At 33.7% G+C, this 19,822-nt stretch overlaps 2 protein-coding genes across 2 annotated transcripts in view; one reads left to right on the top strand and one right to left on the bottom strand.

Moving 5' to 3' along the window:
* The window catches only part of LOC148232116 (lateral signaling target protein 2 homolog), a 29,989-nt gene extending 14,673 nt beyond the window's left edge, over positions 1-15,316 (top strand). Inside the window, exons 2-12 of the mRNA XM_088193764.1 lie at positions 7,868-8,008; positions 8,071-8,208; positions 8,278-8,477; positions 8,551-8,698; positions 9,246-9,351; positions 9,426-9,587; positions 9,663-9,807; positions 9,877-11,847; positions 11,919-12,053; positions 13,242-14,134; positions 14,209-15,316. Coding sequence (XP_088049890.1) covers positions 7,868-8,008; positions 8,071-8,208; positions 8,278-8,477; positions 8,551-8,698; positions 9,246-9,351; positions 9,426-9,587; positions 9,663-9,807; positions 9,877-11,847; positions 11,919-12,053; positions 13,242-14,134; positions 14,209-14,384 — 4,215 coding nt within the window. The 3' untranslated portion in view covers positions 14,385-15,316. The remainder of the gene's footprint in view (positions 1-7,867; positions 8,009-8,070; positions 8,209-8,277; positions 8,478-8,550; positions 8,699-9,245; positions 9,352-9,425; positions 9,588-9,662; positions 9,808-9,876; positions 11,848-11,918; positions 12,054-13,241; positions 14,135-14,208) is intronic.
* l(2)k05819 (transmembrane protein 94-like protein l(2)k05819) overlaps positions 1-19,822 on the bottom strand; it is a 605,947-nt gene that overhangs the window by 412,711 nt on the left and 173,414 nt on the right. The gene's annotated exons all lie outside the window — the stretch shown is intronic.

The raw sequence follows: 19,822 nt of genomic DNA, 5'->3' as shown, positions 1-19,822 counted from the left end.
TAACGCGTACTTTATGAAGTTAGTCGCAGCGAGTTGTTAGCGCTGATAAACATAACTCGATTCACGCCTTTTGACGTTTTAATTTACTCTGATATGGTCGACGATGTTCTATTTCTGAATTGAAACATGCTCTTAGTAATAATGGAGCAATAAACTGTTGTTTCATTATTGAATAAACTGAACCTTGTCAGTTACATGCGTATTTGCTAGGGGTTATAATCAATGAGTAGATATGATTGGTTATAAACAAGATTCGATATATAGTATGTTTATATAAATACTAATAAAAAATCAAATGTAGGTTTTGACAATGTAAAAAGATCTTATGACGTAGCTCTGTCCATAATATTTTTTTGTATGTTTGATTTACCTGATTTGATTGTAGTATATTTGTTTTAAAATTAGATACATTATAAATAAACACTGGACTGTAACAATATTGCACTTTTTCTACTACAGGGCAAAATCTCGTTCTAAAAGTGTCAAATGAAAAATATAATTTATAATTAATTATTAAATTTTAATTGCTCGATTAATATCCGTCCAATACATTATGACGTATGAAATAATATGTTTGTATATGTTATGAATCAAGTTATTAATAGAGCATAATTCACGTATCATGACATCAGTGGCGTAGCTAGTGTTTGTGCCTTAAAATTGCCCCCCCACTCATACAATTATCTAATACAAAATCTGACCTTCCTAAAAATCTGTAACTTAACTCCTTGGATGATAAATAACGATATATCGTTTGTTATTATATAAAATAAATGCTAACAAAGATCGCTCTTGACATAATGATGCTCGAAAAATAATTTAATTATAATAATGTATAGGAACAACTGATAAATATGTGAAAAATAAACTGTTGTTGATTGTTTTCACTTAGCTGTTCGTGGAAATCACACTACACGAACGATCCTTCCGCCCCCAAGCAAGTGCCGCCCGGGGCGGTCCGTCCCCTTATCTACGTTACTGCCTGGCATGTTATGTATAATAATAAAATTGCCAAAACGACCGGATAAGACAATAAATATGTATATCTGTATCTATTGGACAGATTGAATAAAACATTTTTATAAAAATAATTATTTCATAAATGATTATTTATATTGATCTTTTAATACAACATTTAGTTACTTATTTATTCAGGCCCTTCTGATTGAGATTTTATGAGTTGTATTTCTAAATAGATAAGAATAATTTAAAATTAGATTAGAATCATTAAAATTCAATCTTATGGACTTCCGGAATATGAAATTAAAACGCAAATAAATAACACGTCAATATAATTGCCTTGATATGAACTAGTTATTTGTTTCCTATTAGTGATAATTATATCAGTTTGGTTACTTCCCGAATATAATGACTATAAAAGCCTAGTCAGTTCTGTGTGTATTATACATATTGAGTCATATTCGTAATAGATTTGGCAGTGTTTCTCAAAAATGCATGCATTGATTTTTCCTGTAAGTGTTTGGGAAGAACGCAGTTTTAGGGCAGTTGGAATTAAATACCACACTATTCAAGTACATAACCTATATAATATAGGGAGTAATTATTTATTGAATAGCCTTTTCACTTTCGTTCGCCACATGTTATTAATTTGCGAAGATCGCCTTAATGGAATTTCTTCACATTATCGTCGCATTGTTTCATCGCTTTGGTCATATTTCTCCACCCTGGTCACATTGTGCTGAGCTTCCACACAATCAACGAGGCATTGTCTCGGGGAAAATTAGCGCGCCGCGCCTATATTTTCTTATTTTGTGCGCTTATTTTTATATTTCACTCTCGAACGTCCGGACGCCGGCCGTCTAATGAACCGGAACTTTGCGATATTTTTTACTCCCGACTCCTACTCCACTTTGGAATTAATTTCCCGTGTTTTAGGCTCCGCCGGGATGGATCGGGACCGAGTGAATTTTTAATCTGAATAATGAGCAATGTTTTGCATCGTATTTTGCAGGGCGTTTAATTAAATTAAAGTAATTCTGTGTCGCTTTGGGAATATTATGTATTTTATGGATGGCTAAGCAGAATTTGGAGCAAGCGACACGCCTACGTCAAATTGATACAAATCCATATATGCGTATAGGTCGTTATATGTTTAACTATGAAAATTGCGCTCTTTTATCTTACGCCCAAGTTGTTAATCGATCGCGAACTTACTGTATTGCTAGTAGAGTCTCCAATTACTCGAACCATCAACTACTCGAGTATCGAATATTAAAATTTTAAAATACTCGAGTACTTTCGAGTATTTACCAAATGTACCAAAATAGCTAGTATTCAAATTCGTGCACATATAAATAAATAAATAAAATACTTAGTATGTTAATTTTTACAATTATTTTAACTTCACGTACATACTTTTTAAAAACAATAATGCAAAAAGTGTCTCGAATTTAATATTACTGCTAACCTTTGGTTTTATTATTCCTGTTATGGAAAAAATCCTTTCCGTTGATGTTGGTCTTATTGTCATTAACGCGTTGGACAAGGCTTCTAATTTATATCTGTTCGCTTTTTATAGATATACAATTTTTTGAACTCTCTTTTTATGTTCTCTTCTTTCATTCCTTTCTCTGCTTTTCTCTTATTTCCTTCGACTATTGACAAAATAGCATTTTGTTATTCTTCTTGAATAGATTTTTTTTTTAACAATATACAATATTCTACTCCTTCTAATTAATGCGAAGAATTTAAATCTATATCCTTCGAAGATGTATTTGGGTGAATCCCTTTCACTCTAGAGCTAAACGGTTCGCAAAGAACTGACTTTACTTTAAATGCCTTTTAAACACAATATTGTTTTGATTTATATTTTAAGCTGAGGGATCAGTATAAACAATTGACAACACTTTACGCTACAACTGCATAGTCATAAAACCTAAAAAAATTTTTTGTTGATATTTCATATTGTACATTGCCATAAATTAGATAAGTCGGGACTGTCGAACAGAAAACACAAAAGAAATTTCTCAGTCGTACCCACTAACATAGCCGACGACCGGAACTATGCAACTATGGAACTATGAAAAAATTATACCTGATAGTAACCGCTCTAGCTCGGGACTTCGGGCATAAACGCCAAATAAAAGCAAGACGTTAACCTTTACCGGACCGAGTTAAAGTTATTTTTGTTTCTGAAATATTTCAAATTTTTTCAATTTCGAGTATTAATCGAGTAATTTTCAAAATACTCGATTATCAAGTACTTGAAAAATAGACAAAAATACTCGAGTATCGAGTACTCGATTACTCGAATTGGAGACTCTAATTGCTAGTAATTGTTGGAACATAAATTTCTCTTGAACCTTCATTACTTATTGTATTGAAGAAATCATATTATTCTTAGAGCTTTGTCAAACATCGATTGAATTTTGGAACAATTTATTAACATAATAAAACTATTTATATAGTCTGCATGTTTCAGCAGTGAACTTGCCATAATTTTATTTTTATCATCACCGTTTTGATTCCATTTTTTTATAACGAAACATATAATTTTATGATGTATTTTTTCCAAGAACTGCAAAGGAAAATAGCGTTTTATTATCCTAAAAAACGGTAACGATCTTGTTGTGTGAATTTCATTATTTCTATGTATCCGTCAGGTTTTTCCATAATAGCTATATAAAATATTCTTCAAAATAAATCTTTAATACAACACAATATGTCATAAAATGCGTATATAAAAAGGGTTTAAATATGATAGTTTACTGAAGGAAAAAATGCGATTTTATTTGAAAAATAGTTATTCTATTTAAATTATCCTTTTACATCATATGCTATAAATAATGAAGATTCTATAAATAAAGCCTAGATGCTATTGATCCATTACCTCTTAGTCTTGCGATTTTGCTATTTTTTTTGTAACGTATTAATAAATACCTAAAACGAATGGCTTCAAAAATAAGCTAATCATCGTAAGATTCGATATACAATGCCGCACGTTATTCTACTCAATTGAAAAAATAACAGACTAAAAAATCCAATTGACTTAATGTAATAAAAACTAATCCTCAGTGTTGGTAGCACTATTATGCTGCTGAGGATTTTGATCCAACAAAGCCGCAATAAAACGTGGTTGTCTGTGATATTTAATTAAGACAACGATTCGGACTGCCACATTATTTACATGCGACAATGTACTTTTTCCCATTTTTCCATTAATTTTTATAGGTCTACCTTATCGCTTCAATTGGCTTCAAATCACAATTCCCTTCAAGGACGACGATAGTCGATAGCTGAATGCTTCCCTTATTATCAATATTATTAATACTAATTGTTGAAATTGCTGAATACCAAGTGGATGTATTTCCGTAAAGATCGATCTTAACACATGATCTCAGCTCTGGCATCTCTCGTTATTTTATTGATCGTTCCGCGAACGTATCATTATTAGGAAAGTTTTATGTGGTCAATTAACACGCGAGTAATTACTTGCGTTAAAATTGTTTCGTGATAATGCTTAAGTTGTTACTGTCTAATAATAGCTCTACACTATGTCTAATGAATAATAGACCCCATTCTTTCATGTCTTCCGGTTATGATGATCCTTATCAAACTGTACGGCGAGAAATTATGCAACTCGCTATTATGCTACATACATTGTTCGTCTTTCTTTCTTGATTCGTTCATTTTAAAGAAAATTTTCATGCGAACTTCATTTCAGCAGCTTTCAGTAATGCGCCTTTTCCGATATTGGAAAACTTTTATCGTTCGCCAGCGATGGAGGATTTCCAAGTTTCATAGATCGAGCCCGCAGAGTTTCTTCTCTCGTTTGTGCACGATAAACTTTCAATTCGCACTGTTTTGCTTTGCAAAATCGATGAGTGACTTTCCAAGTTGCATAAGCGTGATAAATGGACGTACAACATATTGAATGCAGCGACCTAGACGTCGAAGATTCCCCGCTCCCATAATTTGGGAAGCGGTGCATTTGACACATTGTGTCCGCATCGCATGCCCCAATTATTGGCGAGCATCCTTGAACGACATCCGCGAGGACTTCCCGATCGAGCGATCTCACCAGTGGCACTCAAACTTTGCCAATTTCTTTACGATTAATAAAATATGTGGTGTGTGCGTATTTTTTAAAAAACTATTTATATATTATTAAGTCATTGTGTTATCTAACTGCGGCGACTGGTCATCGTGACCGCGCTCGCCGTGAACACGAAAAGAGAAATTCGTTCCCGTTCCGTCGCGTGCGGAGCTCCCCATCGAAAGTGACGGGTTTTTTGCGTCTCCAGTGAAATCTAAGAACCTCTCAAAGGCAATAAACGCGATTCAGTTTTTTTTACGAAGAAAAAGAAATGTGTAGATAGAGAGAGAGAGGGTCAATATCACATTAAATCCCTATAAAAATTGTATTTGATTTCAGCAAAAAATGTAATTTGCTCAAAAATAAGGCGACCTATAAATAAAAAGGCCATCTCGGATTTTTTTCTTCAAGGAAGAGGACAAATTGCTATAGGACCTTAAAAATGGTCATTACGAAAACTTTTGTTCCAGCGGTTTTTTTTTTTGAGAAGGAGAAATTGCTACGGTAACTAAAAAATAGTCATTTTTGATAGTTTTGTTCAAGGATGACAATATTTTTGAGGAGGATGTCTGTCTGGTCACCTTATCAAAACGGTAACTAGACAGACGAAAATTCATAGATGGTTATATAATTAATATACGATTGTTTGATTGTCAAATATATTTTACTTTTAATTCTAACTGATTATATTCTCCTCTATTTTTAAGTAAAAAATATGCAAAATTAGGAAATGTGAATGTATACCAAGGTAAATTACTAATATAATTGTAAAATATTTTTAAATTACAATTATAATGACATAAACATACATTATTATTTTTATATATATTGACGTATTCATAAATATACATATTTAAGATTTCTAACCCTAAAGGATGTGAATTCGCAGCCAGTAAGACGTCCGAAACATGTAACGAAATTTATTGTATAATATATTGCAACAAATTATTGTTATTCTCCGAACGATGGTGGAGAAGCTGGCGGAGGGATGAAGCCCAGTGGATGGTCCTCGGAGGTCTTGTAGTTGTGGCAGCGACAGTATGGTCAAAGTCCGTTCCTCTCTGCGAATCTCTGTAAGTCTGGCCGTCCACATTCTACCGTCAATTGTTGCACTCCTTTATTCGACCAACGAAATATGTCCACGCCTCTAGAAAGTGACATTTGCTTGATGGACATCTTTGGAGGTCGAATTGTGCAACGGGTTAAATGTGATTAATGGTGCTTTTTGTCTTCTGATGGTTTTATTTCTGCGCCCGTTACGCAACAAAAAAATATTCTTTTTATGCATCGGAGGGTAATTACATACATATGTTATTTATGTGTTACCCTTTTCCCCTGGATGTAACGAGGGCTGTTGTGTGGTCTGTTCAGTTACATCCTTGTTATTGTTGTGGTTACGGTGATTAAGTGCGCGAGTTTTAAGAAGAACCCCATACATATATATGTATATTGATCAACTGATCGATGTTTTCGCTTGCGCAATTTTTGTTTGCGCAACAATCACCGAACCTATCAATATATATATATACAGTAGAACCTCCAATAACACGGTAAATTGAAGACGTGCTATTTGGATACCTGTTACTTTATGTTCGAGCGAGTCAAAGTGAGGATATCTCATCACACGCGCCTGGTTTGTTTGTACGTATTACAAAAAAATGTACGAGTATTTTTTTGCCCCATAACTACACGCGCCCAATTTACCGTGTTATTGGGGGTTCTACTGTACTCATTAAATACTCTCCACTCATCCCACAATAATCGCATTTGTAGGAGTATGAGGACTTATGAGTAGCTTATTAACTAGTTCGTAGCTTTTTTGCATCTGACTCCATATCTAAAAACTTAGCGGGGAGAAGTACTACTAATAAAGTACTTTTTGCTGTTATTAAAAGGGCGGTGTCGACAATACGTCAATACTTAGTGATAGCCTTGATTCTTGACTTGTGGCCAGGGCGTCAACTCTCAATAATACCCACCCACACAAACTATCCAGCTTCTCAGCAAGCTTGCTAGACATAGATGTTTTCAGGGATTGCTTTGTAGAGTTGGTTCAATGAGTGGTGTATTTTATATCGTTTTATTTTCGTGTGTACTTGTGGTCATAAAAGGTGTATGTATGTATGAAACATGTGTGTAAATATTATTTATAAAGAATAGCCCGTAAAAAGTAACCATGATCAGGTTTCTAATATATAATTTTGTGAAATAAAAGTTTTTGACCACTGTTTTAATTTTCAAAAATATCCTTAGATATCTCATGTATGATGATATTTTTTTCAGAGGTAATGTATCAAAAATTACAAATTATTTCACTATGTAGTTGAATATATATTATCGTATTTAAACATTATAATTATATTGTCTGAAATGACCTTCTGTAATGCATTATGTTGATTTAATGAGTACTATTAATATAAATCACGTTACAGTACTTGACAATGAGGTGCTTACTGTTACTAAAAATATATGTACATATATACCTGTGTGTATGTGTGTATTGTAAGTAACTATAACCATGACAATGTACTCAAAAATTGCATTATGTCGCAACAGCTATAAAGAATAGCAAAAGTATATTTTTTACCAGTTAGGATTTCGTATTTTTATTATAAAAATATAATAATCTTACAAAATAGATTATATTGGGCAGTGTTATGAAATTTATTCATGATTTTAGATTTAGTAATATTCAACCACATACATATGTGGCGTGTCACTACCATATGGTAAAATTTAACGAAATTCGATATTTCATGATGTAAAGGATTTTTTTCTTGTTTTTCATTTTTTTCTTTTCTTTGTCTACAGAGGGATGATCGATCCCTTCTCGCACAGTTTTTCTTCGCTGATGAAGCCCTCAATATGGTGGCAGCCGAACTGGACTCGTTTGACGGTCGAGAAAATCCTGAGAGATGCTCGACGCTCGTCAACCAGTTGCGGCATTGTCAAGTAAGATTATTCTACTATATTTATAGTGTGTATTTTTTTTTATTTTACAATATTTTTTTTAGGAACGAGTTTTGAACATCACTGGGCAGATTATGGACCAACTGCTGGGAAACGAACGAGTACCGCGCGGATTCCGCGTAAAGTTCCCCGAAGATGTGCTCCACGAAAATCTCGCTGGACAGCTGTGGTTCGGAGCTGAGGTAAATACGTCGATTATACCAGAAAATGCTCCATATATTTTGTTGTTAACGAATGTTTGCATCGTTCAGTGTCTAGCGGCCGGATCTTCGATTATGCATAGAGAAGGCGAATCCGACGCTATGCGCCCTTTGGCGCGAGCTCTCACTCACAGCCTCGAAAAGGTTCGATCCCAGTTGCGGGATCATTGCTTGCGGTGCAATAAATATGGAGCTCCTTCGCCGCAGAACTGCACCGAGAATCTGCATGAGAGTCTGAAGATCTTCGATAGGTATCATTTTTATTTTTTTTAATGTGAATATTTATTTAATTTGTTATGTGACAATCGTTTTTTATGATGGCAGATTGTTCGCTGAGTTTGAATTGTGCTATGTTAGTGCAATGGTGCCGGTGAAAACGCCGCAAGAGTTTGAAATGCAGCAGCTCATATGCGTACTCTTCTCGGAGACTTTGCAGCGTGCCAGGCGAATCGGGTTGTTGACTCAAGATCAGGTTAATATTTTTGTTATTTATACCATTAAATTTAATAAGTAATTAAAAATATATGTATTTATTTTAACCCTTTGAGCGGTATCGCTGTACAAGTACAATGGTTGATCTTTCTTAATTATATTAATATAATATTTTTTTCAATATGCTTTAATGTAAATTATTTTTATAGAAAATAATACCATTAAATTTCAGAGTACGATATAAATGAACATATCAAAAAATATGTAAAAAAAATTAACGAAATTTAATAATAGAAAAGTGTTAAAATAAATTATTAAAACATACTTATACAATAATAAATATCAAAGCAATAAAACTTTGAGAATTACTAATTGATAATAATAAATAGATAACAGAGATAATTATGGAATAATATGTAAAATTAACTCACTCCCATGTGTATACAAACAAATTTTCAAATGTGTATAAATTAACTCACTACTCAAAGGGTTAAAGTTAGCTATAATCTTCGGAATAATTATTGCATACTTTTATTAAAATAAATCATATTGTTATACAATTCATATTTTTATTTGTTTATTTTTAGGTTGATGATTACGATCCTGCCTTAATGTTCGCAATTCCTCGTTTGGCAATAGTTAGTGGCTTACTGATATTTTCAAATGGTCCACTAAGCATCGATAAGTCACCTGGTAAATTATATTGAAATTATTTTATATATTTTCATGAATTCCAATATAATCATATGCATTTTATAAATTTGCAGAATTAATGTCGGATATGTTTAGACCCTTTAGAACTTTGCTTCATAAGATTAGAGAATTGTTATGGACACTCGACAAAAAAGAACTGTATTTATTAGAGAAATTGTTGTGTACGAACGAAGATATAGCCGCTATAAGGTCCAATGTTGATTTGTCATTTAATGGTATTGATATTTTTTACTTAATGTAATAATATATTTTCTTTAGAATTAAATATAATATAAACATTTACTCAACAGGATCTGTACCTGAAAACGTCGATGGATCTTACTATCCTGATATTTCTGAATTTGCTACTCGATTTTATTCGGAGTACTCGCATTGTGAAGATTTTTTCGATGATAGTGCGTCGACTGTGAGAATGGGGGATGACGGGAAAGAAACGTGAGTTTTTTTATTTGTAATTGTAATGCTATTGAATTTATGTGTTATTTTTAATGTATTTGATTTCAGGGATAGAGTTATTACTGAAGCCGATTATCTCCCGGAAAACATTGAAGTTCTATCTCCGTTAATCGACGGTTTAGAGAGGTTGTATCAAGTCACACGAATCGATGAAGAAAATTTTGACGCACCTCAATTTATAATCGGAGATAATTCGATGGATATCAACTATTGCAATACGCCAGAAGTTGATGCAATATACCTGGACAATACATTCCAAGAAGAAAACACTAATTTAGTTGTAGAATTTGACGAGTTAGGTGTTAATGTTAACGATAATAATAAAGAATTAGATATTGATAATTTGACTGCGTTGCGTACGGAAAGGCGAAACTCCAATAAATCACACGGGAGCAGTAGGAAGTCTAGTCAAAATGATTGTGTGTCTGGCCATCACAATGAATTCGCCGTTAGAAATCTATCGAATAATGCTCTGTCAATATTCGATCCATTAGTGAGTTCTAACACATATCCGTCTACGTCGGAGTGCAATTCTTCAATACTTGAAACAAATCTAGTCTCTGCCAATCAAGAAGTATCGGAAAACAACCATTTCGATTCGTCCATAACAAATTTACTACACAATCAAGTGTCTGGACAAATCTTTTCGTTTTCAACTAATGACGTTTCTAATTTAGTATCGACTGAAACGGATCCGGAATTTAATAATCTTACAAATAACGTTACGTATTCGCCGTCGAGAAACGATAAGGGAATGTCTCAAGCGTCGATGCCATCAACAAGTCACGGATATCTCATTTTGAACGCAATAAGTCAAGAACCTGTGATTTTAGCGTCGCTAGCAAACAACAATCCAGCAGCGTTTGAAGATTCCCTGATGAATTCAATGAACAATCCGTTGTTGATGACACAAAGCTCCATCAGTATGAGAGACGTTGAAAACGAGATTTTAGAAGAGAATATATCAGTGACGAACGCAAATTTAAGTTGCTTATTGTTCACCAACGAAAATTTTCATAATAACTATGTCACTCAAGAATCTACGCAGAACTCATGTCCGGAAGATGTTCCGACATCTCACTCTGAAAAAAAACTTTCAAATAAAAAGACTCAATTCTTGGTCGGATATGAAAGCGATACCAACGAGCAGACTCCCGGTGATTCAGGTATTTGTACAGAGAACACGAGCTTAGATAGATCGCCGGATTCGGAGGTGAAAGACATTGACGATAAAACCAGAGAGATGCAACCGAAAAATGGCGAAGAAATACCGCCTACGGAATTGGTAAACATTAAATCATTCTTTTTTAAATATCAAGAAGACACCGAGAATGTAGAGAAAAACGAAGCCGGACCGTCATGTAGGATCATGCAACAACCCGAGTTTATTCAGGGTAATAAAGATAATACTGCCAAATCAAGTGATATTAGTGTAATTGACAATTGTGCTGTTTCTGACCATGCAAATAATTCTGAAACACCTTGTGATAATAATTTGTGTTCTTATAATACTATTGTAAATACAAATCAAAATTTAGATATAACGACGCCAGAGATTGTGCTCGATTCTTATGATAATAGGCATAATAATAATAATAATAATAGAGATAAATGTGATAGTAAATTAAGTACAGACTCTTCGAATATTTGTAATGAAAATCAAAAGACATTAGTTGCAGCACCACCTCCTGCTGAAAAGTGCTTAGGTAACGATTTAACTGTGAGACAGTGTTCGAGTAATCCTAGTGTTGTGATCGAAGATTCGTCTCCAGTTGCCTGTGATACTCCATCAAGTGCATCGAGTGTTCCCGAACCGTCCTGTTCCGGCTCGAACTCAACAGCGGTTCTCAATCAGAGAAAGTTGAGAAAATCCAGTCCGAAACATAAGAAGAGGAGTTTAAAGTCTAGACATTCTGTCGGCGATGGTAAAATGTGGTCGCCTGCCAATGTCATACTTCGGAGAGCACCTAAACTAAAGACGCCTATAAAATTGAATCTAGATCAATATGTAGAAGATAGGTTAGTATAGTAGAATGTATTAAATTTTATATTATATGACAAGTTGTTAATGCTATTTTAATTATGAATAGTGTCGGAGGTTCTTGTTCTTCACAATCCAGTGCTACTTCTTCTTTCCATTCGGATTGGGCCGATGATGAAGAAATTGCTCTCGCGCTACAGGCTCGTGAATTTGCTTCAAGGCATCAGACGAGAGCAAAGTTTCGGTATGTAATATTATATTTTATTTTATTTATTGTGTTCTTGTCATTCCCTCATTAACCCTTTGAGTAGTGAGTTAATTTATACACATTTTTTTATTTTCTTATAAAACTTTTTCAAAAATATACATAAGTACAATAGCATACAGTTACATTAAATGCACAACACTGGTTCATAACCATTTCCATTGTTAACAATTATTGTAAAGTTATACAATAAAAATAAATAAAAAATAATAAACTATCTGTAAGTATTGTAAAATTCAAAGAAAAATATTTAAGGTTTGGTAACCCTAAGGGGTGTGACTTCGCAGCCAGTAAGACACAGGTGGAAACTAATGAGAATTTTATTATATTATATTGCAACATACGATGATAGACGAATATTCATTCAATGCAACGGAGAATCCTTGCATGTTATTTATGAGGGAACCCTCTAATTCTAGTCGTAACGAGAGCCTTTGTTGAATCGCACTATTGTTAAATAATCACTTTTAGTTAAAGTAATTATTAATTGCTTATAGACTAGGATTTTATTTATTATGGTTAGCGCACTTTTTCTAATAAATATTGATTTCAGAGCCGTAATGGCGTCAAGCCCTTTTGACTGAAGTTTAGTTATATATTTGTTGAATTTAAGTCTGGAGTCCAAGTGTATACCCAGGTATTTAATGCTCACTCTCCATTCAATATTATGCCTTTATTCAATCTGAATGGGTGCAGGCAAGGGCTCTCTACGTTTTGTAAATGTTATTGCTTCTGTTTTGTCTTGATTAATTTTAATTCTCTGTTTCATCAAATTTAAGTTTTCAAGGGATTTCTGTAGTTTAATTGCAATCAGTTTAAGATCATAAGACCTAGTTAATATTGCAGTGTCGTCAGCGTACGTTGATAGTTTAGTATTTTAAAAAATTTTAATATTAGTAAGAATGAAAATACCGCTCAAAGGGTTAATAAGATTCACGATTTTTCTCCAACTCTTAGTAGCTACAAGTTCTTCCAGGTTACCACTTCCTTTCCATGATATTCATTCATTCGTTTTGGCCAAATTAATGGCACATCCTAATTTTGTTTATCTTTATTCACCTCTAGTTAGTTCCTCTCTAGTCCTTATATTATATATGTATACTCCAATATTTTAAATTATATATAATTATTGCTTATGCATTAAATATGATCTTGAAATTTTTGTAGATCCTGTGAAGATTTGATACATCGATTATTTGTGTGTATCGCTGCTGTTGCAGATCAACTTCAAACCAATTATGCTTCCGATCTTAGAAACATCCTCAAATCAGTCTTTCTCATGAATCAAACACCTGAAGTTGAAGATGATAAAAGCACTGATGACAAAAAAGAGACCAGCTCGAATTCAGACGAAACTGAACAACAAACAGAGCGAGAACAGCCAAGATTAAATAGGGATAGAAATAACAGCTCTATTGAATATGAAGTGTCTGCATCTGAAGTCTTAACCAACGGCGACTCATTCGACAGTATTCATTCTGCTGAAGAAGTCTATGCGGATAATATATCGCCCTCTCCGAGCTCCAGACTCTCGGAAGAAAATGCTGACGAAAATGTGCGTAATGATCTCAACGAAAGGCGCAACTCCCAACATAGTGACATTGACCAAAATGCTTCGGAACATTTGAACTCCAGCAGACGCAACACAATATCGTCCATAATATCAAAGACGAAACAATCGTCTCACGCCTCACTCCAAGAGAGCACTAAACTGGTTAACCAAGAAGACCACGAGAGCTCTCAGATCGAGCAGCCATCCTCGTATGACCGTAGCTCCAGTAGTTCGATAGATTCTAACAATTCAGACAATCATAATGACGACGAAGCCAATATGTTGAATAACGAGGACAATTCGAATTACATTAACGAACAAATGGACTGCAGAGACAATCATCAGGATATCATTAATGATAATGCATGCATTCGGGACATGGGGCTACGGTCACAGTCTAGATACGAGCGAGCCCCCGAGTGGGTGCCGGACATAGCCGCTCCCGATTGCATGAGGTGTGGTATACATTTCACGGCATTCAGACGAAGACATCACTGCAGGAATTGCGGTAAATAGTCTATCAATAATATCACGGTGGCAATTTTTGGTAATGAATTCTTACATTCCATGATTTGTTTTCAGGGAAAGTTTTCTGCGCAGCTTGCAGTGCAAATTCAATTCCACTACCTCGCTTCGGCCAGTTAAAGCCTGTTAGAGTATGCGAAGAGTGCTTTCAGCTAATAGCGAAGAGGACGTGCAATTCCAGGCACATAAGTAATAACACAAACGGAAGACAAGCAAACTACACGCATAGATGAGACGATGTGGGAATAATCCTCGGCTTAAGTGTATATATTTGTAAAGATGAAAATTTTTCTCCTTCCTATCGAATTGTATAGCCTTCGTTAGTTTTGCTAGTGAAAATTTGCAATAAGACGCAATTTACAGTACTTCTCGTATCGTAAGCTATTTTATATTTAAATGTATAAAAACTGTTTTAAACCTTTGACATAACCTCAGTTGTACCTCTTTTTTTTATTATCTATTTGACTATTATTTCACTTTGTTATTATAGGTTGTGTTAAATAAAGACGAATTGACGACCAATGATTGAACATAGTGACAAAATAGGTTTTTATGGTAGAAGCATTATCGCTAAATGCAATTTAAATTTTTAATTACATTATATAGTTTTCTTATTAGATATTAATCTATACATGAATATAAAACCGTTGATCCAAAATCAAAATAGATCTATTTTCATATAAATCATATAAATGCATATTGTTAAATCTTCAATTTTTAACAAAGGTATTTAGTTGTTTTTTTGATTGACCAAAGAACTCATTGGCGCATAGAAATCACCAATTTGTATATAAACTGTTATTAATCTATTAAAGTATAGCTGTTCAAGTCTGCTCTATTATAACGTTTCTCTCTTTCTCTTTCTCTCTTGTAATAGTAATAATAAAATCTAATTGTAAATATTGCAATTATTATAAAGGTGTGTATAGCATACAAGCCACATTAATAGAGGGATCAAATTGTTCAAGTTTAAAGTTTTACGATCTTGCAATGAATGGCTTGTGTTAATATATTTATGATAATAATATTTAAAAAAGCAATATGTTCACACTGTTATGCATTTGAAATGGTCTTCCATTGCCACAAATATTGAGGTTATGTCTTTATTGAAGAATATAAATGAAAGAATAGATTTTCAATATGTATATTAAAATAAATTTATGTATATTTTTTGTATATTAATTTCCTTCCTTTCTATTTGTTTTTATTAGAGGAATACAAACATTGACTGAGATTCGCTCGCGTTTTTACGTAATTGTAATGCAATGTATACTATATAATAAACTAATGTGTATATAACGCAGCCGAGGTGTAGAGAGTGTAAATTTAGCGACTGTAATTCGGCATATTTTTGCCGTCTTTCTAGTCCAGTGTTTTTTATTGTAAATGAGTTTGTTTTTTCACACATTTGTATAATCCTTAGTGATACTATTCTAATTATTATTATGATTATTAATATTAAATTTGATAAATATTATTAATTTAAAAAATATTATGCATATATTTTCATTATGTTAACGTTATTGTGATGGTGTAAGTTACAAATTTGAATTTAAATATTTACATATTCTGAGTAATTACTGAGTTGTTTTATTTATACCTGTACTAGCTTTATCCATAATTTAAAATTTGATCTAAGTGACGACAAGTGATCAATACGATATTAATTATTCATTGCATTTTAATAATAATATTATTGGTGTGCAACTTGCATAAGTTTTTATTTTTAGGTGTGAAGCTTAGATTATTGGTACATTATTTTTCTATTTCTTTTACAGATGGAATATGATTTACTAAAATAATGATAAATAATTATATTTTTTGCTTATTTTATCGTTCAGTATTTTTAGAAGATAATAAACTAGAATATTGATAAAAACTTAGTATTTTCCCGTTAACTATCAATGGTATGCTTTAATTAGAATAATCATTCGAAGAAGCATAGAAAATAATAATGTGTAGAATACATGCTTCGATCAATTGGAAAATCGGTAGTAACAATTTCATCTATACTGAAAACGACCTTATTATTTTACGAAATAACGCAGGCAGTGATATGAGTTAATATTTTTATTTGCTATTCAAAAGATAATGTTGCAGTATTTTTGATAGCAGATACAGCGAGAATATTAATTTTTTACGCAAGGGCTTATTTATAAATAAATTTCAACGCCCCCCTAAGCTAGTTTAAAAAAATATATCTAAATAGTTTGCATTGCACAACTGAATTAACCTGCACATTATTATTTTTTTATTAAAATCGCGGTAAATAATGGAATTCCAATAGTTCGGCGAGATTAAGGTAACTCACGAGCTCTCTAAATATCTGAATTGCATTTCTAAAAATTCCGCGTGGATCGTAGTTGGGCCGAAGTTCGATCTACCGCCGGAGTTACACTATTGATTTGTTGAACTTATTACACGGAAAAGGTCTACGCCCCCAGAACCCCAGAAAAGATCGCAACTATGGAGTGGGTCCGTCGCCGGGGCTCCACCCTCAACTAGTTGCAACTCCGTAGAAAGGCTCTCAGAGATTTCAGCCTAAAAGATACGCCAAAAAATATTAGGTACCTAGAGAAGAATGTTTCCCTCGGATGCTGCGCCCCTCAGTGACACCTGTTTGAACTATTATTTTTATTTTGTACACATACCAGGCTGGATGCGTGTGCGAAGTGCTTGATGCACACAATAAAAACCTTTATTAATATGATACATTTAAAAAAAATACTGCATATGAATATACATTAAACATTGTTGTGAACTTATTTTATTTAACCATTTTTATCAAGCTTTTTTAAGAAAAATATGCTGACTATTACAATTTTTTAGTTGTATATACGAATTGACAAAGTTATAATTATGGAACAGAGATGGCCGCAAACCGGGGTATTTGGACCATATCGCGTGAGACGAACAGCGTTGTACGTATGAGTAGGCTACTAACACTGGAGTAGACAATGGATTTATATTCTATACCTTTGACATGTGCGGACTATTTAATTGCTTCGGAAGATAGAACTTTTTTCATATAATATTACTTAAACATGAGTCAAGACAAAGGATAATAATTTTAATATAAAATTATTCTTTAACTCTGCCTTTTGAGAAGAAGTCAGGGGCTTTTCTTTTTGTTCTTGCGACCATTACCCATATGGAGTGGCCATGTAAAAGGAGCAATAAAACGCTTAAGATGGTTTTACCTATTGAATTTTACTTCTACGAAACATTATTCGTAGGCTCACCACCGCGTCCACGCAGTATGGAAGCCAGTATTATAAGGACGACCGGGTGGGAAACTCCCGCCAAGCTTAAAGCAAACGTCTCTTGGTCATAACTAGCATGACATGGTAAATAATTCAGAACGATTATAATTCTCGATATAATAATATTGCTAAGATACGGCAGAATGTTGCTAAAATTGCAAGCTAAAGAGCATGTTTTAGCAAAAGCAGAAGTAAATAAGTTGAAATAAATCTTATTTTTGAGATCACTCAAGATTGTCGTGTTTTAAAGAAAAACGTCAATTCAACTTTTCCTTAAAACTTCTGCTCAGTGATGCTTCGGCTAATCGACACGGACATCCCCATCGAAGCCAATAGAAAAGCATCCGCTTCCACGTCGATCATCAGATTTCGGTCAGTCGAGTACTCACCTTGAATCGCCAATAGCTTAACTCGATCTTCTTTCTCATCTGCTTTTTATTTGGAACGACACATACAAGAAAAATACTACTTGCTACTCCTTATCCTACTGACTAATGCAATATTATTTGATAAATGCTCTCATTAATTAATCATTCATTATAAATACAATCTTAGGGTTATTAATATAATTTATTTGAACTCATCTGCGTTCCGATAAATAATCCCCTATCCGACCTTTGGTTATGAAATTTTGGTATATACATATATTTTTGATATATAAATAGGTTTAAATCAAATCAACCCTCAAATCACTATGAACCGCCCCCGACGTAGCGGCCGAATGAAAAACGACTCCCGGCCGCAAAGAGCAATTCCTTTTCGCTCGGCGATTGAAAGGATTCGGGGAAAGGGGTCGGCCGACCCCCTAATTGCAATCTCCATCGGGAAATCAAGTGTTGTTGTCGGAGGCATAAATCTTTTGATGGATCCCACGCAGGTCGGTCTCACGACACACGCGCGCTCACAAAGGTGGCTTTCCCCGGGGACCCCACGATCGGGAAGACAGCGGACGTAATTCCTTTCGAAGCGTGCGGTGGCCGTATTTCTTTCCCGTCGGACGTTGAGGGCCATAAAACGGGATGTGCCCGAAATGAGAATCGTCCAAGGAGCGCAGTTAACTCATCGAGGACGAGGGACCATAATCAATGTCTATCCTGCTGTTTCTTTGTCTTTTAAAATAAGAAAGACCAAAGTACGTGTCTTAATGCATGTTTGTAATAATATTGTGTTTCAGTTTCAGCCTAAACAGAAAGTTTTTTACTGATCATTCATAATATTTCAATACTTAAAAAGCAATAGATGTATAAAATCAACACTATAGATAAAATCAATTTCATTTGACCACTCATGAGATTGGACGGACACAACATTATTTACACTTTTGTTTCGAGTATATATGAAAGCTTGAGAAGGCTAAGAATTTCGATAGTTGGGTGTCGCATCAGTTAATAAAATACACATTAGTATATAGAATTTCTGCTTGCGATTCATAACTAAAACTCAATTAGAACCGATTCATAAAACTAATTCGTTTGCATTTTTTGCATAGATATCGTGGTCTGTACTAACAAATCCGAAGGAATGCGGTGTGAACAGCTACCAAGAATCTCCGGATTACACATTTGAGTTTCGAATCTATGTTTTGGACAATAACAAAGAGCCTGATTCCACCGCAAATCATCACATTGGCTACATAATCGAGGACTGAAGAAGAGACGTTGGATTTCTTCCATTTACACAAAGGTATATAAGCCAGAATCATTTGAGCCAAGCACGAACTAAAAGAAGCTGCGCGAAATAAATATATATGTTTAATTTAAGGTTAAATACTACTATTAAATTTCTAATTATCAATTTTTATTGTCACGAGATTGATATAAAAAAGAAGTCAGAAACACTAATTATTGTTTTTTAAGAATTTAAAACACGGTCTTAATTTAATATTACAATCATGTATAAATTAAAAATGTTTTTCTTAAAACTGCTACCTTAACTGATAACTTAACATTAACATAACTAGCTGGTTAAGTAGTAGTCGATTTTAAATGGATATATTATTGAATTAATCGACTTGTTATGTTAAGCGAGATTATTAATAAATTACTTTTTTCTATAACAAGTTAAAAGGCAATGGCAATCCACAAGTTTGCAGTCATTATTTAATATACTTACATGAATTGAATTCCAATTACAAAATTGTGTATTTGGTCATGATTAATTTTCTGTTTTTTACTCGATTGGCAGAATGATAATGCAAATGTTTGACCACATCTGTATCGTATGTATGTATTTGATCTACTTTTAACGAGTCGGGGTCCAGCGAGCGAGAACGGCTCTCGTTATCTAAAGAGACGTGGCCCTCCGCTCAGATATCGAGTGTGGAATGTTAAAAGCTATTTAATATAATGCCTTGTTAAGGCTTTGACTTATTTATAACGAGCCACTCGGGTGTCTACCGGTGTCGCGCT

Source organism: Plectrocnemia conspersa, unplaced genomic scaffold (assembly GCF_051122295.1).
Source record: "Plectrocnemia conspersa isolate PC_06_02 unplaced genomic scaffold, ASM5112229v1 ptg000009l, whole genome shotgun sequence".
NCBI classification, from domain to species: domain Eukaryota; kingdom Metazoa; phylum Arthropoda; class Insecta; order Trichoptera; family Polycentropodidae; genus Plectrocnemia; species Plectrocnemia conspersa.
This window is presented reverse-complemented; position numbering and strand designations above follow the sequence as displayed.